The 24338-nt window shown below is 60.4% G+C and overlaps 1 protein-coding gene across 15 annotated transcripts in view; it reads right to left on the reverse strand.

Moving 5' to 3' along the window:
* Nucleotides 1-21556, reverse strand: part of PTPRS (protein tyrosine phosphatase receptor type S) — a 64362-nt gene extending 42806 nt beyond the window's left edge. For 4 of the 15 annotated variants that reach the window (XM_032883667.1, XM_032883675.1, XM_032883669.1 and 1 more), the window contains exons 1-5: nt 14418-14566; nt 8773-8918; nt 8078-8219; nt 2910-3098; nt 1044-1052 (exon numbers count right to left, since the gene is read on the reverse strand). In XM_032883667.1, coding sequence (XP_032739558.1) covers nt 1044-1052; nt 2910-3098; nt 8078-8219; nt 8773-8918; nt 14418-14508 — 577 coding nt within the window. In that variant the 5' untranslated portion in view covers nt 14509-14566. Of the gene's footprint in view, nt 1-1043; nt 1053-2909; nt 3099-8077; nt 8220-8772; nt 8919-14417; nt 14617-21439 lie in introns of those variants that run through there. The other 11 variants (XM_032883674.1, XM_032883673.1, XM_032883671.1 and 8 more) reach the window with 5 other exon arrangements.
* Between the last annotated feature and the right edge of the window lie 2782 nt (nt 21557-24338).

A 24338-nucleotide genomic window follows, 5' to 3' on the forward strand; every position in this document is an offset into this window, starting at 1 on the left:
CCAGACACACAAAGAAGGTGGTCCTAGCTTGGAGATCATATGCCCAGCTCATCTTCCTGGGAGAGATCCGGCCCCTCTCTCTCTACTGATAGACAGCTGAGAACCCCGCCCAGAACAGGTGGAGCCCGGGGACCCTGAGGCCAGTGCAGAGAGAGAGAACACAGCTCCTTCCGCCCAGTGCAGGCAAACTGATGGGTGAATGGGTGCCCGGAGGGGCCAGCAAACTGTCACACCATGAGTCAGAGGCAGGGGTGGGCTGTGAGCTCAGCTCTCCAGCCTCCCATGCTTCTGTATTACCTCCTCCGGAATCCGCAACCCAACAACCCAAGAGACCCCTTTCTCCTCTTTACTTAGGAGGAAATGGGAATTTGCCTAAGGCGTCAAAGACTAGGTGGGGCAGGAATCCAGAGGCCACAGAACAGGAACTCCCAAGATGGCCTAACAGCCCAAGGCCACCGTACTGAGAGGAAAGGATATACCTCTCAGGTATTAAAGGTGGTTCTGCTGCTTAACCTGCGGAAGAGGAAAAGGAACTTTCATGGGACTAGAGCAGTCACTCTCACTCTAGTAAGAATTAGCCCAGCAGTCAGTTTCAGAGCCTTCAGGCTGGATGTTGACAAAAGAGCAAGTGCCCCATGCCAGCCCAGCTGAGAAGTCCTCCCTCCCCCTCAGACCCAGCTCCCAAACTTCTGTTAAGTTCCCCATTTTCCAGCAGTGTCAAGGCTGGGGGATTGTTAGGTGCAGAACTTCACTAGCCGTAGGATTCCACTCATTTTTCCTTAGTCCCCATTCTGGGATCTGACTGGCCTCTTGTGGCCTTGTGTTTTTTCCTCTTTTCCCTTTGGTCTCTTCTCTCTGCAGCCCCCTGGTGCCTGACGGGGGAGGGCTGGGTGGCTGGTGGGGGAGGGGGTCGTTAGTAAACATGCCACGTGGAGTGGGTCACCGTTACGTCACAGTGGCTGTTAGTCTGTGGGGAGGGGGCGGGAGGAAGGGAACAAAGAGGGGAACGTTAGTTGTTGACGTGGTGAACAAATGAGACTTACCAAAGGTTTCTGAACGTTTATAACAGAGGGACAAGAAAAGAGAACAGGATGGTTAACGGGCATTGTGCGAAAGCCTGTATCCTCACCGGGATGGGGGCAGGGAGGGGAAGGGAGGGTAATCATCAGATTTTTTATGATCAATAAAGCAGCGGACATTCGTTGAGCACCTAGTCTGTGCCAGGCATCTGGTCACGAGCCCCAGCGAGGAGGCGCATTTCATGGCCGGGAGACCCAGAGAAAGAGACCTGCTCTAGGACACAGCGGATGTTGGCTCAGGTGCTGGGCCCCGGGGTCCTCACTCTTCTCTCTACTGGGGGCCGTGAGGGCAGAAGCCAGCAGGGAAAACAACCGGATCCTCAGGCTGCCATCAGCCCGCAGCTGAACCCCTCAAGCTGCAAGTATCCTCAGACAGATGGGAGGGGGGAAGGCTGTGTACCCCCACCCACCCTGCACCCAGGGCAAGGCCCAGGTCTCTCCAGGGAGGAAACCCTGCGCTTAACATCTGCTCCCTCTCAGAGCTTGGGGAGAAGCAGAAAGCAGAGGACGGGCAGACGGACCCTCGGCAGATGCTGAAGGGACCGGGCAATAAGTGGGGGTGTGAAGAACCCCTGGGAGGCCTTTAGGCAGGGCTGGCTCCAGGGCAGGGGGCTGTCCTCAGAGGAAGGGTGGGGAGGAGAAAGCAAAGTGGTATACCCCAACATGTGTAATCACAGCAGACGGAAACACCCAGGAGGGCATGCGGGCACGTCCCTATCGCGTGTCTGCACACCTGGGGACTGGGGGCATGGCTGGGAGGGACAGTAACGTGGGTGCGTGTGCAGGAGGGAGAAGGCGAACCCACAGGCAGGTGGCAGGGCCTGCATCGGCCTCCCGCGGGAAGGTCAGGCTGCCGGCACCGGGAGCCCAGACACAGACACGTGGACTCATCATGAAGCAGTGCGATAACCGACACAACACACACACAGCACTCCCCCACCCAAGACAGACAGACTCACAGATGGGGCACGCGGGCATTACACTGAGACACAACCGTGAAAGCACCCATCCCAAAGGTGACCAAGGCCTCGTGCTCTTCCGACCCGGCCGGGACCTGGACACACAAGCTGGACTGCCTCCCTGTGCCTTGTCACGTCCTTGCTTCAGTCTCAGAGACACTCTCTCCCTGCAGTTCTCTATGGCTCTCCACTATCTTACCTGTCTAAGGCCTCCCGCCGCCTCTAGAGATTCTCAGTGCATCAGCACTGGAAATTCTCTCTTGCCTTTGCCTTAGACATCTCTCCTCTCCTCTGGCCTGTCAGGGCCCCACTATATCCTCACTGGACAGGCCCACGGCTCAGGAGAGAAGACACTCTCCCTCTGCCACCTTCCATGCCTCCCCACTATCTTGCCTGTCTGTGCCCCATCACACACCCAGTGGTTAGGCTCTGAGGATGGCCACCCTCGCCACTCTCCACGGCCCCCCTCACCTCTGCCTGTCTGGACCACACCGTGTCCCCACTGCTGGGGCTTTCTATCACTTGGAACATCTGTGCCTCCTTAGGACTGCGCCACTTGGGGACTGGAGAAACTCTGCCCCTGTGGTGTCTGTGTGCATACTGGGGTCCGTTATCACCCCACTCAGGCACGAACACACTCCCCTCCTACCATCTGCTGTAGCTCCCCATTACCCCTGCCTGTCCATGCTCCATTATATCCCCGCTGGCTCAGCTCTGAAGACAATCTCCCCACCCTAATGCCCTCCCCGTGGCTACACATCCCCTCTGCCTTTCTGTCTCCCGTTAGCCCCCAGGGCTTGGGCCCTGGAGACGCTGCCCTCCCCCCCCCACCCTCTGTGGCTCCCGCATCCTCCTAGCCCCCTGCGCTCACCTGATCGCAGCTGCTTTATGCGCCCGTTGCTGGCACTGGGGTCCACAGGCAGGAAGTCCTTGAACCAGGTGATCTCGGGGTCGGGGTTGCCGCTGGCGGCACAGAGCATGGTAGCCGTGCGCGTCCGCTCCACCACCTTCAGCTGGGGGCCCATGTCGATGTTGGGGAAACCAGGGGGCAGCTGGTCCTCTGAGGGTGGAGATGGGGGAAGAACAGGGCAGGGGGCCAGTTGCCACATGGCCGACACTGCCGGAACGCAGGGGACCCAAGTTCAGCCCCTGCCTTGATGGGGCAGCTTCTGTGGCTGCTTGCTACATGGGCGATCAGTCCCATGGGAGGGAGTGCCAGGGGCGATAGTGGGGGGCAGGGGGCAGAGTGCATGGGGCCAGACTGCAGCTTCTGGCTCGAGGCCACTCTGCCACCTAGGGGATGACTGGAGAGGTCTGGGGTGTGGGGGATTCTGATGGTCACACCTGGGGTGGGGCCCTAGAATGTCGCTCAACACCCCATCATGTCCAGGACACCCCCCTACCTGAAAATGATCCAGCTCGTGTCAGCAGTGACACGGGAAAGACTTTCCCATCGGGGAAGATGCTGGGTCCTTTAGAGCACCCAGAGCTAGTTTTAAAAACATAAACTTGGGCGCCAGGAAGGGGGGAGCGGGGCCGAGTCAGTGAAGAGTCCACCTCCTGATTTCGGCTCAAGTCATGATCTCAGGGCCGTGGGAGCAAGCCCCTCGTGGGGCGTCTGCTTGAGATTCTCGCTCTCCCGCTCCCTCTGCCCCTCACCCCGTTTTAAAAAATAAGTAAACACAGACGTCCATCAACAGAAGCCTCACACCGTTCCCCCTTCCAGCACAGTCCTTACCGCCCGGGGGGACCCAGATCCTGGCCCACACTGCCCCACCAGCCTCGGCAGCCCCGTTCCGAGCCACCTTCACACTCTCTCCGTCCAGCCACACACACCCCACTGCTCAGAGAGGTCAAGCTCCCTCCTGCGTCCCCCTCGGCCTCCATCTCTGCACCCAGGTGCCCTCAGGCTGGCTCACACAGTGGAGCCACACACCTCCTGGACTCCAGCATATCTGAGGCCAACTCTATCCTGCTGTGCCTGTGTCGCCCCCACACCCTAGGGCCCAACGCCGGGCCTGGCATACAGTAGGTGCTCAATAAATGCATGAAAAGCTCAGTTCCAGTTGCTGTTAACCCACCAGAGTCCCTGCGCCTCCAGGCCTCAGTGCCCCCAGGCACTGGCCAGAGTCTGGCTTCCCTCCATGGTAAAGGGGGTGGGAGGGCCACCAGGAGGAGAAAATGCCCCTTATGTCTGGTGCCCGGCAGAAACGTGGTCACTGGCATGCCTGAGAACCTCACCAGACTCCGTGACCTAATTGAGCTGGCGTCACACCAGGGAAGGGAAGCAGCTCAGGGGGCCACCTGCTCCTCCACCCCCACTCTCCCCCTCCAGCACCCGACTCCAGGTGCCTTTTGCTCTGATCCGGAACACCCCCAGGTCCCCTGTGGCCCTGCCATCCGCAATGGACAAAGGATTCCCCAGGGCCAGGGACAAGGCTGCTTGGTGTGAATTTCAACACCCACTAGCTCCATCACAGACCAAAAGGAGCCCCCCCCCCAGCAAATTCACACTGAAGCCTGAACCCCAGGACCTCATGGACTTTAAAGGGGTGATTAAATTACAATGAGGCCACTGGGGTGGGTCCTAATCCAATCTGACGGGTGTCCTTGCAAGGAGGGGAGCCGAGGGACGAGCACATGAGGATAGGGGGAGAAGACAGCTGCCCGCATGCCTAGGAGAGAGGACCCAGGAGGGACTGGCCCCGCCAACACCGCAGTCTCAAACTTCCAGCCCCCCAGGACCAGGAGAGAATATGTCATTTCAGCTGCCAGATGGTTGGACTGGGTTACGGCAGCCCTGGCAAACCCATGTGGTTCCCACCACCCCGACCCTGATGGCCAAGTGACAGCAAAACCGATCACGGGTGGGGGCTGGTGAAACTGAAGGTGAACACGCAGGAACGCGGGGGCTACAAAGCCTATGAGGAGGGGTGCCCCGTGGCCACCCTCCAGAGACCCCTGACCCTCAGCTCCACATCTACGGTTTCCACGCGCCGTGCCCTAGAGGAGGAATGTGGAGTGGCTCGGAGCAGCATGGGGCTGGCAACAACTTAACCAGCTATCAACGGGGACTCATTATCTACATGCCGGGCCACCCATGGGAGCCAAAACGAAGTCCAGACACACTGCTACGTGGACAGATTCAGAGTGAAAGACAGTATAGATGAAGGGTCAAAAACTACTGTCCCAAGGCCAAACCCGGCCCTTGGCTTGTTTTTGTCAATAAAGTTTTAGTGGCACAGGGCCACGTCCCTGTGTCCACGTCATCTACAGCAGCTTTCCGGCTACGATGGCAGAGCTGAAAAGCTGAGACAGAGACTGGGCTGCAGAGTCAAAAATATTTCCTCCCTGGTGTTTTACAGAAAAAGCTGGCTGTCTTCTGGACCAGACGACGCTTATCCGCGTGCAGAGAAACAATGCACAGAGGTCCAGAAGGAGCAGGGGGCTTGGTGGGTGCTCTGGGGTACGGGACTGGGGGACTGACGAAGAAGTGGGTGAGACACCACCAGGCGAGAGAGATCGGAACTCCGGACACACCTTTGGGGGAGGGGTGCTTGGCGGGCCAAGTCCCAGTCCCAAGTCCTGAGCACTTTGTACCAAGCACTCTACAGGTAAGTTGCCGTGCCCTCCTCCAAGATGGGACCTATTTCACAGAGGGGGAAACTGAGGCTCAGTTTCAGCTGCTCTAGCGCATAGAGCCAGACACAGACAGGCTGTGATTCATACCCAGGCCTGGCTAAGCCCAGAGGAAGCTGGGACGGACCAGCTTAGGCAGCCCCCACCCCCAATCCCGGGACTGGACCTACTCAAGTCTGAGGAGGAGGGGCTGGACCCTGTCCCAGGTGGGTCAGGCCCTGATTGTCCTTCCTGGGCCTGAGGCCTGAAGCCCACAGGTGGTTCTGATTGGCTACCCATGACGTCACTGGAGGTTAAGGCCAAAACAACCGGCCTGGCTTCTCTGCGTTCCAGGCCTGCATGTGCGCGCCTGCTCACCTGAGAACTCGGCCACGCCCACGCGAGTTCACACGTGAGCACTTACCCTGCATGCCTGCGGCCCCAGGGGCCCCACCACTGCGCGCGTGGGTGGCAGCCAGCAGTGGGGGGGGGGGGGGGGGCTGGGTACCGAGAGCTCCTAATTAAACAAAAATGTTCATCGCGTACCACATTGTGCCCGATTCCTCGGAGTTTAATTAAAACAACAGCAAGGGAGGCGTGAGCAGGGTCCACAATCAGAGGGCGGGGGAGGGAGGCAGGGAAAACTGGGCCCAGAGCTGGGCCAACCGTAGGGAGAGCCCTGGGACTCAGGGCCCCGGTAGGGGGTGGGGGGATGCGGGAGGACAGGCGCTCCTGGGTCAAAGGCCCAGGGCTGGGCATCCAGCCCAAGCACCAAGCCCTCCAGGCGGCCAGAGAACAGAGCAAAGCCAAGGAGGCCTTGATGGGGGCGGGGGTGGGGGGGTTTGCAGGGAGCACAGACGGCTCTTTCCCAGACTCCCAGCCACTGGGCGGTTAATAGATTCACAGCATGTCCTTTTAACTCTCTGAGCGCTCACAATGGAGGCTGGCACGGGGGAGTGGGGGGGAGCGGGAGGCAGGCTGTTCCATCTGTGCCCAGGAAAGGTCAGGGCAAGCCTATCTGCTGGGAAGAGGCGAGGCGGGGGAGGGGGGGGGGCAGGCCCGGGGCGAGCTAGCTCCCTGCCCCTCTCCTCCCAGCGGCCGGACAGGCTCCAGGACCCACGCGGAGGAAACTATGGGGCCTCTTGTTAAACAGCCTGGATGCGCAGAGCGCTCGGAGGGAGGGACCCCGCGCAGGCTGCACCCCAAGTCCAAGACCAAGTGCCCGGGGGGCCAAGGTTCCACCCACCCGGACTGTGTTGCCCTGGAGAGGCTTTAGCATGCCAGCCCGGGAGCTCCAGAAGGGCTGGTGGCAGTCGCCCCACTAAACTTGTACTATGGACGGTGACACTTGGGGAGCTGGAGTCAGCCAAGAGCTGGGCCCCTGCCGGAGGGTGGGGTGGGGGGGGCGCAGCCTCTCCCGCGCATGCGCCACCTCCCTGGACAACGTGGCGCCCCCTCACGCTGAACCTCATTATTACCCACCCGGGAGGTGAGGGAGGTGAGGGGCCGCAGCTCCCAGGGGCTTATTAACTTGCCCAGGGTCACAGAGCTAGAGAGGCTCACACCCACTTGCCACAGAGCAGGCAGGAGGGAGCAGCGGTGGTTGGGGGGGGGCTGTGGCGAGGCTGTCTGAAGGGTGCTGTTTTACAAGGAGAATGCAATTTCCTGATGCCCCCCCCCCCCCAAGGGCTAGCCAGCAGCCCAGCAGTGTTCCCGGAGGATCTGTGTGAATGCATGGGAGGTGGTGGGCAGCTGTCTGTGCCTGTCCAACATCTATTCCTCCTTTGTCTCTTTGGAGGACCCGCCCCTTGCTGACCCTGTCTGTGTGGGCTGACACACCCCTGACTCCAGGAAGGACTCTGCCAATGGGAGTATTTGTTCCTCCCGCCACAGTAACTGGCTCAGAGATGGCTATCTAACCCAGCTTAGGCAAGGAGCCATCGTCCCAGGCCACCTGGTCCTCTCTTTGGGGTAGGGGCCTGGGAGCCTGGAGCTACTGGGGTCATCCCACTGAGGACAGGCACTATGGAAGAAAACAAACCCAGAGGCAGAGAGACGGTGAGACCTAAGAACACTGCATGAGTTCCTGGATCTAGCCAAACCTGAAGCTGCTACCTCCACGGGCAGTCTCATTACAGAGATCAATGAATTTTCTTTCTTATGTGAACCAGTTTGAGGTGGATCAGTCTCTTGTAATCAGAGCAGCATGATTAAGATGATAAATGGGAATGACACTAGTCCCTCAACACCGCTCTTTCCTGTAAAAGCTCAATAAATCCCCACTGGCAGACTCTGGGCCACACCGGCGTAACGGGTTGCGGAAGCGAGATCAAGGTTCCCCAAGGAGAAAATCCAACATTTTTAATGATTCGAAAGCCCAGGGCCTGGTTCCTCCCCCACCCATCTGAAGGAGCCCAGTACCTCGGAGGACAGTGAGCTTGGCGTGGACCGTGACCTCCCCGACGGAGTTCTGGGCCACGCACTCGTACACGTTCTCATCCCGGGGTGTCCGTAGTGGCTGGATCCTCAGCACGGCCCCCGCGCTCTGGTCAAACTCGATTGTCTGCCTCAGGCAGGGGAGAGGGAACAAGGTGAGGCTGAAGTCCCCGGGGAGGCAGGCAAAGGAGCTGGGGGCTGGACCATCCATGCGGACAGGCGTCCCGTGCAAACCGGAACCCGAGCCCAGGTCTATGCAAGCAGAAGGGCCTGTGTGTATGTGGGTGTGTGAGGAGCACAGGCCGGTATGTGTGACAGGCGTGGCGAGGGATGTCGGCTATAGAAGCGTGTGTGTCTGATTGTGTGTGTGTTGTAGGGTGGTGCGTGAGGCTCCGTGTGCGAGATGGCAGAGAGTGTAGCCTTGTTCAAGGCCACACAGTACACGGCCGGCAAAGGAAGCCAGTCTGGCCGGGCCCTCACTAAGCAGGCAGAACGGGGGCCTGGCCAGGAAGGGGTGAGAGCGGCCGGAGGCCACAGAGGGTGGCTGCCCAGCCTGGCTGCCTGTGTTACATCTGGGAGATGTATCTAGGACATCTGTGGCTGAGCATGGCTGAGCCACTGGGGCCCAGTCTTGGGAGAGGGTGCTGGCCCCAGACTGTCTCTCCCCACCCCTGACTCACCTCAAAACGCTGGGAATTGACCTTCTTGCCTTTCTTGTTCCAGGTCACCCGTGGCTTGGGATCGCCCGTGGCCTGACACACGAAGGAGGCCACACCCCCTGACACACCAATCTGGTCCTTGGGTTCTTTGATGAACCTGGGGGGCTCTGGAGACAGAGCAGGAAGAGGAAAGGTCTGGTGGGCCCAGGCATGAGCCCAGGAGCCCATGGGGCCATGCAAACCCGCCCTCCCTCCTCACGCCCACCCCGGAGACCACAGCCACACACGCTCACATTTACTTCCAACCTCACGTGGGCCACAGAAGGTGGTGGAAGGGGAGCCCTCCCCCAAGACTCTGGGGTCCTCAGATTTAGCACCTGGAAGCCCCCCATGGGGTGCCCAGCCAACCCTGGAGGATCCCTGGCCCGGAAAAGACTTGCAAGGAGATAATCCCCCGGTGGGACACGTGGGGAAACTGAGGCATCAAACAGGGAAGCAGGGGATGACCAAGGGATCTGAGGTCACAGCTGGCATTGGAACCCAGGGCTCCAGCCTCTTAATCCGTGGGAAGCATCCAGACCAGGGGCCAGCACTAGAAGCAGGAGCTCAGAAAGGCTGATCCCGTTTCCGAGGCATAAGATGCTGACAACCGGGAGAGCAAGCGCTTGCTGAGCACCTAGTGTATGCAGCGGTGTAGTTCAGTAATACCTAACTTTGAGGACGCTGAGCAAAGCCTTCGCTTGGACACACACAGCCACCACCGGCCCAGCGGGGATTTGAACCCGGCTGGCTCCGTAGGCCACATTCCTGGCCCCTCTCCCGGAGAGTCTCCAGTGGGGCCTGCGGGGTCTTTAAGCCCCAGCAGCCTCCACGCCACGCCTGGACAGGCCCCTGCATCCTGTGAAAGTACTTCCCGTCGCATTCTCGGTTCTGACTTTGCGCGGTAACCGCGGGACCCTCCGAGGCGATCCGGGCTCGCCACTTGCTGTTGGGATTGCTTCAGCGGAGCGCAGGAAGGGAATTCAGCGACTCCTGAGGTTTTCTGAGCGACAGATCCAAGGGCTGCGGCGGGTTGGCGAGGCCCTCCGGGAAGCCACCTCGCTATCCGACAAAAGGGGACGGACTCCGTGTCCTCGGGCCCGCCCCAAAGTGGGACGCTGGGCAGCACCAAGGGACGAGGGGGCTTTCCTAACTCCCACGGCAGAACAGCAAGATCTCAACAGCGAGGGGCAGAGAGTGCAGCGGATGTTACTATGTGCACGAAAAGAAAACTCAGAGGGTGGGCAGAAAACCTGGGGGCGGGGCGGGAGTGTGTGCGCACACGTTGAAGGCTGCCCCAGGAGAGAAACCAGGTGGGTAGATACTGGGAGGGGGAGAGAGGCTTCCCGGTTGGTACCTTTTTGAGATTTACAGCTGTTTAAAGATAAACGGAAATTATTTCTTCAAATCACTCTTTGAACAAAAGGGGGTGCCCATCCCGGCGGCCTGAGCGGCCTCACCTCCCTTCCTTGAGGCTGCGCTCCCACTGATGCGACCGCGCGGCTTTACAGGCGATCCCTGTCTTGTAAAATCCACAGGCCCTGCGCGCAGGCATGTGCGGCCTCAGACAGTTCCTCGGGACCCCTGCAAAGCCGTGGTGGTTAACCACGCGCGGACTCCAGGTGGAGAAGCTTGCGTGAGGCCACCCTGCCCAAGGGGACAGCGCCCGCCTTTGGACCTGGGTCTTTCTGTCCACAGGCGCGAGTCTTGGGTTCCCATCGCCTCCAGGGCTCGAGCCTGATGGGGATGTTTTGCCGAGCCCTGGGCTCTGCCTGCCCTGGTGGCTCCTCCTCCAAGCCTCAGGAATGGCGACTGGGGCCCTGCCTGTCCCCAGCAGAAGTTACAGAGGAAAGTGACTGTGGCCGGGTCAGGAATCTTACTTGGGGGAAATCCTCTCTTGGGAGCCCCTGGAAGGAAGGGCAGAAGTGAGCTCCAAGAGGCATCCAGCTGCCTGTTTATGACTCCGAGCTGGGACACACCCCCAGCAGCCTGGGCCGGCGGGGGTGGGGGGGTGCCACAACAGCAGGGAGGCCTTGCTGTTCTTTCTCCGCTGGAGTCCTTCCTCCCTTCATCTGGCAGCTTCTACCTCAGCTAGGCCAGCACCTCCCCCAGGGAGCCTTCTCAGATTACCACAGGCTGCGTCAGGAGCTCCTCTGCCCCCCACCTCTGCCTGGACATCCCCCATCACAGCCTTGGGCGTGGTGTGCCAAAATCGCTTGGTTTCCCGGGTGGGCATGGGGTCCCCAGGATGCCACTGGTCTGGTGGTCACCTCTCTGGTGACCCGTGACGGCCACTGAACACCGGACCCCGTGTAATAGCCCACTCGCTCCCGAGATCCCCCTCTCAGCCCATCTCCAGGTGGCTCTGGGGTCACAGAGAGCCTAGAAGAGCCCTGTCCGCTCACTGCACCCTGATTAGAAAATTTCCTATAGACCTATAGACGCTTGGATTCTCTCCTTTGGATGAACCCTCCCCTCCTCTTTTTGGCAAAGGGGCCCGGACACAAGACAGACCCCACTTGTGGGGTCCTGGGCCAGGTGGCACTCAGTGCTGTTCTTGTACCCAGGACACAGAGAAGCAAAACTGGGGGTCAGAGAGGATGAGAGATGTGTGCAGGGTCACTCAGTTCGTGGTGGACAGGGGCTGGGATTATTCCACCGGGGGTCTAAACCAGGGACCCACCCCAGCAAAGGCATGTTTGATAAATAGGGTTGTGGGTCCTCATCCCTGAGAGCATATCCCAGGTGTCTCCCTGTCTTTGCTCAGAGCGGTGACACCCCCAGCATAGAGGCTGGGAGAGAGCCCGAACTCTGTTTTTCCACTCCAGACTCTAGAGAGGAGAATCCAAGGCCGGCGCGGGAGACCCACCCGCCTGTCCCCTCCAACCCTGCCTGGGCCAGGCCCACAGCATCCTGGGAAGGCCCCACGGGACCTGAGGCCCTTTCTAGAGCAGCAGTCGCTCCTCTTGGCACTGGCTGTTGGTTTCAGCTATCCACGTGGGCTCTCTGTGGCCTGACAGCCCCTGCCCTCCGTGGCTCCCCAGGGGCCTGGGCCATTCCCTGAAGCTGGCTGTGCAAATCACGGTGGGTCCCAGAGGACGGAGCTCCTGTGACACAGACCCGCCCCTGGAGGCAAGATGCCTCGGCCTTGGAGACGCGGACCTGGCCTTGAGTGTAGGGCAGTACAGGACACCTAAAGTAACACAGTAACAATGCCTGGGCTGAGGGGACACCCACTGGGCCTGCTTCAGATGCACAGCAGGTGCTAATATCCTGGGTCACCTCCCTCGCACTGCTTGCCTGAACCAGGGTCTTCACCTTGCCCTGCTCCCCCAGCTCAGGCCTTCAACCCCCCCCCCCCAATACCACGGACAACCCACAACTGACAATGCTCCTCACAACGACCACCAGAGGGCGCCGGTGAGCAGGCAAATCTCTGTTCTACCCTCCTCTGCCTACTGCCCCACTAGGGCTCCCACCTCTGGAGGATAGAAGCCCAAGCCTCCGCTGAAGCCCCCTGAGGCCCTGCAAGACCTGCTCTGGCCCCTCCCTACCCCTTCCTCCTCCCTCTCTCCCCCTCATCCTCTCTGCTCCAGCCACATGGGCCCCCCAGCTGTTCTTCCAACACTCCGGGTCCTGCCCCAGGCCCTTTGCACATACTGCTCTCTCTGCTTGGGAGTTTCCCCCACACACGCATAGGGTGCACTTCTCAGCTCCTTTAGGTCTCTGCTCAGAGGCCACCTCACTGAGACCTTCCCTCATGTTCTCCCGCGCCGTTAAGTTGCAGCCCCCAACCCTCACCTCACACCCACATCCCCAGCATGTCCACCATCCAACACACTTAGTGCTTCTCCCTTGCAAGATTATGAGCTCTGTAAAGGGGTGGGATGTCTGTTTCGTCTCCAGTGGCTAAACTAGTGCCTGGCACACAGTAGGTCCTTATTAAAGACACACTGAATGAATGAGACCACAGGTCGCCATGGTCACACAACAGAACCAGGATTTAAACCCAGGCCAGGGCAGTCTCCAAATCCCGCAGCCTCCCTCAACCACAGTGGGCTTCCGGCTCTGGCAGCCTCAGTTTCTCCAAGGCTGGTAATTATTCCTGGAGCAAGCATCAAAGGAGTAAACTTATTATTTATTCAACCAGTGTAAGTTAAACCAGTGATTTTCACCTGGGGTGGTGGAGGCGGGGGTGGGTAGTGAGACACTGCCTACAGACGTCTGTGGTCGTGGTCATCAGGACTGGGGGTGTTCCGGCATGGAATGGGTGGGGTCAGGAATGCTGCTTGACACCCCCCCACACACAGTGCCTGGGATGCCTTGCCCCAGGGAACAATCTGCCCTGCCTTAAATGAATGAACAAAATGCTAAAATGCTTGTGCTCTTCGACTTGCTGTTCCCACTGTGGGGAACAGAGCCCAGGAACGCACAGGCCCCACAAAGTGACCAGACAGATCCCAGCCCAGCCGCAGCTTGTGGCTACTTCCTGGCTGTCATGAAACCTCACCATGGCTCAATTTCCCCACCTGTACAATGGGAACGATGAGAACAGTATTCATCCCATCAGGCTGATCTGAATGTGTTAGGCATCCACTAAAAAAACAACATGGAAACAGAAAAAGGCACATATCACTGAGGCAAGTGTGTGTGTCCTGGTGTTCTTGCCCAATGGCCATAATTATTGTGCTCGTGGGAGCATGGGATTGTGGGCCTACTACGTGCCAGGCAGCATTCTCATGTGTCTTTGCCACGGGAATGCTGAGGTGTGGATCTGTTGAGTCTCATTCAGTCAAGGTGGAAATGGCAGCTGAGAGAGGTTGAGTCACTAGCCCAAGGTCACACAGCAGGTTGAAGGCAGAGCCAGGATTCAAACCCAGACCAACTACAGATGCCACTTTCTTTCCTGCTGGCCTGACCTTGTGTGTCCCCATGGGCCTGAGTGATACCACCTCTAGGCCCCCTGTGGTAAGTTCGTTCTTGGTGTCGGGACCAGGATGAGGGAAAGGACCCCTCATCCTTTCCATGCTACATCCAGAAACAAAGCCTTGCCCACCCCAAACCACACTAAGCCCTTTCTTCACCTCCAGTCCTTTCTGAGGGCTACCACCTTCTCCGGTAATGCCCTTTCCGCCAGCAAACTCCTACACACAAAGCCCCAGCTCCAATGCCCTCTTTCCCAAGAAGCCTTTCCTGGTTGCTTCTGTATCTGCCTCCTGGGGGCCTGGTGTTTCTACGTGGGGCAAGGGAAGGTGAACCCTGTGGCTTCAAATAAGTCCCTCTGAGCCTCAGTTTCTCTCACTGCAAAATGGGGGAGGGAATGGAACCATCCTGCTGGAGAGAGGTGAAAGAGGTCAAGTCTGTACTTGGCAATGCCCGTGGTACAGAGCTAACGCTGGGGAAATGGCCATCATCGTCATTACCATTACTGCTTTTAATACCATCATGATTATTGGCCTCTGAGCCTCCCAGGACCAGCGCCCAGCAGGCACTTTGCTCAGCCTCCTTCGTGGGGCACACAGGCGCTGCGTGGCCACACCTGGGGCCCCGGGGAGGAGGTGGGACACATGCACTCACACGCGCAGACACGGACTCGGACACCCACACGTCCCGCACCAGACTCTTACCTTCCGCTGCGCAGCCTCCGACCAGCAGGACCACGAGGAGGCCCACGGGACCAACCACAGATGCCACGCCGGGGCCCCAGGCAGGCGCCATGCTTGGTAGCCACCTGCAGCCTCCAACCTCCGCCCTAGAGGGGGACGCCCCGCCCCTGTCCCTCACAAAGAGGCCTCGAGCCAAGCCGAGCGTCAGACGGGGCAGCGTCTGCAGAGACAACAGAGGCACAGTGAGAGGGGAAGAGGAAAAGCAATCCGGGGGCCTTCATGGAGGCAGCAGTGGGAGGATCGGAGAGGGACAGAGGAGAGGGACGGGGTGGGGGGAAAGGGTTGCAGGACAACGAGGGGGGTTCTCAGGGCGATGATGGGGCAGAAGGGAAGGGCTGAGCCCCTGCTGAAGATCTGTGTCCCCCACATCCCTGCACTGAGTCCCACCCTCCCTGGGACAGTGCTAGGAGCCTGGGCCTTCGGGAGGGGATTCAGCTACAAGGGTGGGACCCTCGGGAATGGGCGCAGTGACTTGTGAAAGAGACACCTCAGGGCTCCCTTACTCCCTCTGCCTCACGAACACAGGGCGACAAGAGGGCCGGCTGGGAAGCAGGGAGCAGCCCTCACCAGACCCCAGCTCTTCGGGCACCTTGATCTTGGACTTCCGCCTCCAGCCCCGAGAGACAGCCACATCTGCTCTCGGGAAGCCACCCGGCCTTATGGTATTTCAGTCAGCAGCCCCAGTGGATGGAGACAGCCCCCAGCCACCCACTGATGGCTGACGGCAAGAAAGCCTCCACTCTGAGGGAGCAGGGACCTCAGACCCCCACCGAGCGCCCAACCAGGACTGGGCACCAGCTCCGGGGTCCTGAGTACCTGCTGCCGCCCTACCGGGCTGGGCCTCTGGAAGGACAAGGCTCCAGCAACCGCTGCCGGCTGTCTCTGCACCCCACCTTGGCCCCTGCTCGGCCCACGGACGGATCTGCCCCCAACACACCTGTCAGGCCCTGCCCCCTGCCCTGTTCTAAAGCCTCTGTGGCTCCTGCTGCCCCCAGAGGAAGCCACTCCTGCTGATCTCACTTCCTCCTCTCCTGGAGGGGTAGCTGGGCAGCCAGAGCTCAGTCCTGCCTGCCGGCCTCTGCCCCTGCTGGGCCTTCTGCAGGGACTGCTGTCCCCCCACCACCTGTGATGGCTCTCAGTTGTCACTTCCTCCGGTAGCGCTCCCGCCCCCCCCACCCCCGTGCCCCAGTCCACATCCCACAGCCTCAGTCATGAGTAAGGCCATCATCCTCCCCACTTTAGCCCAGTTTGCAAATTACATGCGAATGTTAATCACTCTGAGTCTGTTTCTCCCACCAGCATCTAAACTCTTCTAGGATAGAAGACTCCCTCCTCACCAGGGCCAAAGCCCCTCCCCGGTCTCCACTGTGGCCAGAGCCGGGCAGAGACACGGCCTCCACGGCCCGGTCAGCCCCACACCCATCCCAGGCCGTGCCCCGGGCGGGCCCCGGCCACGACCACAGGGACGGGTGCCATATAATGATGGGGCAGCCCCTGTGATTCTGGCTCCCAAAATACCCAGCTGTGGTCACCTCGCCCAGCCCCAGAGAGGCCCCAGGAGGAGGCTGGGCTGCTGGTGGCCTGGTCATGGCTCAGGGATGGGGGTGGGGAAGCCGGGATGGGAGAGGAAGGGTTGCAGCAGGGGTGGGACTCAACCTGCACATAGTCAGACCACAAGCACAGGCAGATCAGAGAACACGTGGGTCCACACAGAGGCCACAGGTAAACAGCATGACCAGATACGTGCACAGGGTCACAGTCGGGCAGACGACACACACACACACGGTTGGGCTACAGGCAAACAGAACCACGGAGGCCAATCAGAGGTCTGTGGTGCGCAGACGCGTAACCAGGACTCATGGACCTCAGACTCAGATGCGTGCACGCAGCCAGGCCACGGGGACCGTGGCCGTGGAGGCGGCACGGAGCCAGGCCACGGAAAGGGGCCGCGGAGGCTACATGCCTGGCTTGTGTGAGCCAGACCGTAAACACAGGGGCTCAAGTCAGACCCCTTGTCTAAGGACAACAGCACACAAGTTGCAATCCTGGACACACTTAGACGGAACCGGCTGGGAACCAGGCAGGTGGGAAAGAGAAGCCTAGGGCACGGCCCCTTCACCAAATCAGCCATGCCCCAAGAGGAAGGTGGAGGCCCCAGATGGGGAAAAGAGCCCACAGGCCGTTGGCGCCAGGGTAACCACGGCAGCTGGCCCCACCCACAGACACACATCTGGGGGGCATGTTGGAGCAGTGGGCTTTGGCCCAGACCACTTGGATCAGCCGGGCCGGCCCTCAGAGGGCCTCTGGGGAAACTGAGGCCACAAAGAAAGCCCGCAGCCCAGGGGGGCTGACACTCAGGACCGCTAGGCCCACCATGGACCCCCAAGAGGGGGACCTCCTGCTCGACTTCATTGTCCTCCCACAGAATGCGGGCCTGGGAAGGGGCCACCTGCACAGAGGTGACCTCCTGCTCCAGCCACAGCCCCCTGCTCCCCACACCCCAAGAGAGCCGGGGCAACCACCTTCAGAACAGAGCGGCCCCGAATTACTCTGGGGCTCAGAGCCCCCACCTCGCAGGGCCCATGCCTTCTGGATGTCTGGGCAGGACAGGGCTGAACCGGGTGTGGGCTTCTCCAAATCTGCCACGCCAGCCTGACGCAGGACGGGGGCCCTGCGCTGGGGGCTGCCGGGGCCTGGACCATCCCACAAGAATGGGGGCGAGAGGTGGGGGCAGACTGGCGGAGGAGAGGGCCATGCACCGCATGGAAGAGAAAAAGTGCCGAGGTCTCTCAGGACCCTGTCCTCCCCAAGGAACTGGCCATGCTGGTGGCAGTGTCCCCCCCACCCCATCCTCCTGTCCCTCCCTCTCCCTGGAGGACTCTGGGTGGGATCTCCCACCCATGGACAGGGCAAGTGGTCTCAGCTCTGCCCAGATCCATCCCATTTCCCGCCCCTCCTTCCACCTCCACTTGGGTGCAGCCCCGCCGTTGCCCATCCGGACCAACGCAGCCATCGCCTGCGGTCGCCCCCACGATCCGTCCTCCCCCTGAAGGCAGAAGGTGCCTGAGTCAGGTCCCGCCCTCCTCTGCCCACAGCCCTCCAGGGCTCCCACCTCTCTGGGGTAAAAGCCCAAGTCCTCCCCTGACCCCCTAGACCCTGCACAATCTTCCCCATTCCCTCCCTGCCTTCCCCTCCCTCCCTCTGCTCCAGCCACACAACTCTCATTCTTCCTGCCCCAGGGCCTTTGCACATGCTCTGCCCGCTGCCCAGATTTGATATTATTTAGCTGGGAACGAAAGGGTGACTGGGAATAGGGAGGGTGTCCCCACACAAGGAGCAACATGAAGAAAGGCAAGAAGCAGAACCCAGAGACCCTAGAATAGAGATCAGGGCAGAGAGGTAGATATGAGCTGGACCCACAGGGCATCAAGGAGCCCCTGGCAGCTCTGGGCTGGGAGGGACATGGCTGGGTTGGCCCTGGCCAAGCCCCCTCCATGCCCCCACTTGCAGCAAAGCAGCCTGGGCCACCACCCCTGCCACTGCCAAGAAAAGGAAACTGAGGCAGGTGCCTTGAGGCCACATGATGCCTCAATCCCTGAGTTCCTAGACGATGGTATGGCCACTAACAAGGGAGCAGTCACCTGTGGGAGTCGCAGAGAATAACCTGGATGGCAAATGAATCTGGGCTTCAGGGAGGGTGGAAAATGGCCTGTGGGCCTGGAACTGAGGGCCAGGGAGGGACCCCGCCCCCGCCCACTACCTGGCCACCAGTGACCCAGCTTCCTCTGGGGCTGGTGTAGAACTATCCATCTGTTCTTGGCAGCCGGCCGGAGGCAGGTGCTCCCTTTCACAGACTACAACACTGAGGCTCACAGAAGAGCCCCAGGCCCTGACTGGGTGGGACCCTGGGCCCAGAGCCCACATTTCATCCCATGACCGTGTCCTTCCCCAGCCTCTGTGTGACCTCAGCAAAGTGGGCGATCCTTTCTGGGCCCAGTACAGACTGCTGGGCAGCCTCTGGGGGCTCGGAGGCCTTGATAACACGGGGTGGAAAGATACCCATGCTCGCCGGTCGCCAGGGCGTGGGTCACGAGATCCTGGAGCCAGCCTTATGTACCCACGCGGAGCAGAGAGCATAAAGGGGCAATTATGACCCAGGATGGGGAGGCAAATAGGCTCTGTGTCACCCGCACGAGATGCTGTCTCCTGAGGCTCGAGGACACCCCAGTGCCTCTCCCTGCCCGCACCTCAGGGTCTGTCCTATCCTGGACGGGGGTACCCAGGGGTTCCTGTGCACAACCCAACCCTCAGTGGGCTTGCACGGCCCCAGGCCAGGGAAGGTACAACGGGTGACCCTGGCAGGGGGGCATAAGGGGGAGCATCCCCAACCCCGATCCTGCATGACCTCCCCCTTGCCGCACTTCCTCCCTTCTGGGCCTACAGGCTGGCCTGCTGCCTGGAATGGCTTTTCCAAGGCAGACCCTCAAGGGTAGAACCCGGGCTTCAGTCTTCCTGGATCACTGTGTCCCCAAAGTGTCCAGGAGGGTCTGACCTCCAGCTCTGTGGTCACTGGTGGGCTCCAAGTGGCTCCAGCCAAGCCCCTCTCCCTCTTGGGGCCTCAGTGTCCCCTTCCCCGCCCTCCAACCAGGAAAAGGGCTCAGGGTGGGGCCAGGCGGGGCCAGCCCTGCCAACCTTCTGAGAATGGACTAATAAGGGATCCGCCTTTAATTAACCATAGATTTGGATCGGGTGCTGTCCCCAGGGGTCTCCGCAGCCAGGAAGGTGTGGATGAGGAAGGAGCCAGGCCCAGTCCCAGAGGGAGGAAACGGTAATGCCAGCCGGGTACCCCCGCCACATGTTAAGCCCTCTTCTATGCTCCCCATGCGTCCTTCCACTAGACAGATGAGGACTTGAGCTCGGAGAGGGGTAACCACCTGGTGAGGGGCAGGCAGCGTGGGGAGACAGGGCTGGGCTGAGATTCGAGGCCAGAGACCAGCTCTCAGTCAACCTCCCAGGTGCCTGGGCCACCAGGCTTGCCCCTGGCCCTGTGTCCACCTCTTACAGAAGCCCAAGTTGCTAAGATCTGCACCTGCCTGCCCCACTCATACCCACCAGGGCTCCCAGCTCCTGTGCTCGGCGTTCTGGGCCCTGAAGGACGTGACCCGGGCCCACCTGCTGCCTCTTCCCATAGGATCTTGTGGTTCCCAAGATGCACTGGGCTGCTTCTGCCCTCTGGGCCTTTTCTTTTTTTTTTTTTTTTTTAAAGATTTTATTTATTTACTTGACAGACATCACAAGTAGGCAGGCAGAGAGAGATGAGGAAGCAGGCTCCCCGCCAAGCAGACCTGAGCCGAAGGCAGAGGCTTTAACTCTCTGAGCCACCCAGGCGCCCCTTCCGGGCCTTTCTTAACATGGGTGCCCAGACCAGGTACATCCTTCCCCCGCTGGCCGACCTGTGGATTCCTCCTCCAACACACGGTGACAGATCTCCCTACCCTAGACTGAATCTTGACCCTTCCTGACCCCATCTCAGGACCCTTCCTTCACCCAGCCCTGACCTGCCACGCTGCGGCTGGGAGTGGCTGCGTGACTCTGTCCCTCCTCTCCTCTCAAACATTCTGTAGCTCCCACCAACATCGTTAAAATCCATATTCCTAACCTCAGCCTTCAGAACTGCTGACTCCACTAGGGTGCAGCCCCAGCGCCTGTGCGCCTCGTGGGTGCTCCCACTCATGGCCCTCGGGCTCACAAAGGGGTATGAGAACACGCTATCCCTTCTACCCAGCACTCCCTTCCTCCTTCCCCACAAAACTTCAGCCTTCACACTCCTCCGCAGGTCTCTGTTGAGCTGTTATCTCTTCCAAGAAGCACCCCGAGGTCCCAGGCTGGATCAGGCCCCCCCCCTCCATGGCTACCCCCACACCCTGTGTGTCTCCCACCATAGGCCTGTCATCCTCTAAGATGGTAGCTTCCTTCCCACCCTGGGAATGTGGCAAGGCCCCTACGTATAGCAGGCACCGACCATGCCCAGCCCCACTTGACACTTTACCCACATCATTCTGGGGGTCCCATTTATTGCAGAGGGGGAAACTGAAGCCAGAGGGAGACACCACGGGCAGGGGAGGCCAGCAAGGGCACGACCTCCAACTGGGACTTACATATGCTCTGAGGGTCTGCTGGAGCCTTTAAAGGATGGAAATGAGGCTCAGGACCCAGCAGGGGGACTTGGATGGCTGGGACCCCTTGCTAGGAAGTCACAGGAAGACCCTCTGTGTTGTTGCCCGAGACTCTGAGAAGGAATCCTTGGAAGCAGGACTCTGGAGGCAGCAACAGGGGTTGCTCAGGTATGGGTCTGGTGGGCAATGATGGGGGACAGAGGCGTGAAGCTTAAGGACAGGAACAGGAAGTGGAAGGGGGGGGCTGATACACTTGTCCTGCCCCCCCCCGGTTTATTAAACCTCTAACAAGGTACAGCACTAACCCGGAGTCCACAGTCCACAGGGGTACAGGGACAAATAAAAAGAGGGAAACGTTCTCTGAGTTTGGGGGGGAGGGGTGGCTAAGAATAGGAATCCCAACCCCAACCCCGCCGTCGGGGTTCCCAGCCCAAGGATCCGAAGCCCCCTATCAGAGCGCCCCTGGGTTGGCAGAAGGCTGCCCAGAGCCTGGCTCCGCCCCCGGGAGGTGGGGGAGGAGGACGGGCTGGGGGCCAGGCGGGGGAGGGGACCCCGCAGAGCATAACGGTCCGGAGTTTTCCCAAGTTCCAGCGACCGACCTGAATGGGGTGCGGGAGGCGGGGGTGCGGACGCCAGGAAGAAGCGGGCGGGAGATGTCCCTGGAGGGTGGCTGGACTGGTCCGAGAGGAGCGCGGGTAGGGGAGAGTGCAGGGGTCCCCCCTCCACGGGGGCCTGGAGGGGGGCAAGGAGGAGGACAAAACCCAGGGTACCCCGGGCCTCGGGGCAGGGGGTTCCGGGCGCACTCACCCCGCGGATCTCGGCTTGGAGATCGGGCCCGGGCCCCTCAGGCCGGGCCCGCTGCTGCCCGTCCCTCGGTCCGCCTGGAGCACCGCGCGCAGCGAGGACTCGGGAGAGGCCAAGGCCCAGCGAGCTCGGCCTGGGGGCGGGGCCAGAGGCGGGGCCTACGGGCGGGGCAGCCAGGGGGCAGGCCCGGGGAGGGGGCTCCGAAGCGGGGCGGGGCCCTGGCCGGAAGTGGGGCGGAGGGGGGGCAGACCAGGGGGAGCTCCATTGGGGTACTGGAAGCCCACATGGGGTTCCAGTAGGGGGAAGCCTCCAAGGGGGTGGCTGTGTTCCCCCAATGTGCACACACATGAGGGGGTGCCCCAAGAGGCAGAGCCCAAGACTCCCCCGCTTTGTAAGCCTGATCCCAGAGGGAGCCCCCACCCCACTCCCCTTTCTCTTCCACGAGCTGATCGTGGCCATGGCAACGGATGAAGGGGCTGGATGCCGGACACGGAGGCAGAGGGCTCCCCAAACACACCCAAATACAGGAGGTCGGAGAAGGGGCAGCAAGATTCCCTCCCGGTCCGGGTTGGATGACAGAGGCCGCGCCCCCTACACACAGAGCCCCCGAGGTGGGGGAGGGGTGCAGGCACAAAGAAGCTTCCCTCCCGCTGGGAGTCCGGTAGGGGTCTGGGAGGATGAATGGGAGACACCAAGGCCGAGGCCCCCATGATAGCCACAACCCTGAGGAGGGGGCGGAGAGTGCACACAGGGCCAGATTGGAAACAGATGGGGCCACCGTGCCAGGTCCCAGACACCCCGGGGGGGTTGGGGGGAAGGCTGGAGAGGAGCGGGAGAAGGAGGGGCAGCCCCACGCAGGCAGCCAATCCCGGCCAGCGCTGCGGCCCCGAGCGGGTTTGAAAACTCCGGAGAGGCAGGGAAGGCAGGGGCCCAGCGGGTCCCAGGAGCTCGGGGAAGCGGTCAAGGAGGGCCAGGGACCCTGATGGACGCCCGGGAGCCGCCGCAGGGGGCCCGGCTTCCCCATCTGCTCCTATCCTGGGTGAAAATGGTTCCAGTTCCCCCATGAGGGCTTAGGATGAATCCCACAGCCAATACAGAGTGGGCTCTTGTGCATACCACACGCCAAACGTCCTGCCGGCCCCCACCATGAGCCCCCACTTTCCAAAGTTAGAAGAGGAAGAAGAGAGAAAAAGCACTTGCTCAAGGTCAGAAAGAACAGAGATTCGAACCAAGGTTTGGGTCCAGAGGCTGAGCCCTTACCCACAATGCTCCAGGAGGCCTGGAGCCCAAAAATAACAAACCACTACAATTTTAAGCCCCTGGGGATAAGGCCGGTGCAGGAGAGACAGGCCCCACCCTGGAGAAGCTCCCTGCCCAGTGGAGTGAAGGGGACGGGCTCAGAGGAGGGACACACGGCCAGCTAGAGGGGCCCAGGCAGGACCTACATACACGTGCACTCCCCACCCCACTCCCCTGAATCCTCGTTTTCCAAGTTCTGTGCCTCAGTTACTCCCACCACAGAACGGAGCACAGAATCCCACCCCTCTGGTATTGGGGAGGCCTGCACTGGAGCCCCCAAAGTACTGGGCACCCAGTAGGTGCTTTGTGAACTGAGACACCTGGCGCCCCAGCACATCGTGGGACACACAGGAGAAAGGGGTCATGCAGACCTTGGTTTGAATCTAGGCACTTCCCAGGTGATCTCTAGCAAGAACCTGCCCCTCTCCGGGCCTCAGTTTCCCCATCTGTAATACAAGCTGCACATCAGGCACTCGATGAATCCAGCGTCAGGACGCCCAGGGCTGTGTGACCTGGGGCAAAAGTGCCTGAGGACAGGCCACCCTCCTCCCCAACTGGCCCTGCCCCATCTGGGCCTCTTGCCCGTGTCTCCCTGGAGACAACCTCTTGCCTCCAGGCCATGGTGGTGACCACAGCTGCCCCCACCAACCATGGCTGGGGTGGAGAGACCTGGGACAGGAGGGAGGCCCATCTCTTGCCCCTCCCAGCTGAGTTGCCCATTTGCACAGAGTCCTATAAATCCCACATTGCCTGGTCACACCACCTGCTACCTGCCTGGTCACGGGGCCGCCTCTCCCACCAGACTGGGACCTCAGGGAGCAGGGCTGGACTCTGCCCACTCTGGGCACCAGGCCTGATAGCACATGGTAAGTTCTCAGCAAACGTTTACATAAATAGCCAGGACCCTCCTCACCCAGGACAGCCCTCTCCAACCTTACTCTCCTCCAAAGGCAACACTGTGTAGCATGGCACTCTTGTGACCCAGCAATTTTCACCCACTTTTTTTTTTTTTTAACATTTGTGAACACCTACCGTGTGCAGGGCCTGGTTGAGGCACGGGGGGACACAGCAGCAACAAACTGACAAAAGATCCCTGCCCTTACGGAGCCGACACTCCAGTGCAGGCAACAGACAGGAAACGAAACAAAATTCACTGTGGGTCAGTTGCTGGTAAGTGCTACAAAGACAAACCAAATGTGTGTGGACATGTTCACTGACGTGGGATGGAGTATTAAAGACAGGGTGTGTGTGGGGGGTGCGGTGAGGAGGTGACATTTGAGCTGAAACCTGAAAGGGCCGAGAGAATACGAAGCAGGTATGGACGGCTGGGAGGAACACTCCAGGCAGAATGAACAGCCAGTGCAAAGGTCCTGAGGCAGGACTGTGTCTGGGATGATGGAGAAACCGTGAGGAGGCCCGTGTGGCTGGAGCAGAATGAACGAGGGGGATAGAGGGAGGAGGGGAGGGCAGAGAGAGAGAGAGAGAGAGAAGCCAGGGCAGGTGAAGCAGGGCCTTGGGGGGACTGCAGGGAAGGTAGGAGCCCTGGAGGGTTGTGGGCAGAAGACAGGCCCTGACCCTGGTGCTCACAGGTACCCTCTGGTGG

The sequence above is a fragment of the Lontra canadensis genome, unplaced genomic scaffold (genome assembly GCF_010015895.1).
Source record: "Lontra canadensis isolate GAN:19392208 unplaced genomic scaffold, GSC_riverotter_1.0 scaffold88, whole genome shotgun sequence".
Taxonomy (NCBI): domain Eukaryota; kingdom Metazoa; phylum Chordata; class Mammalia; order Carnivora; family Mustelidae; genus Lontra; species Lontra canadensis.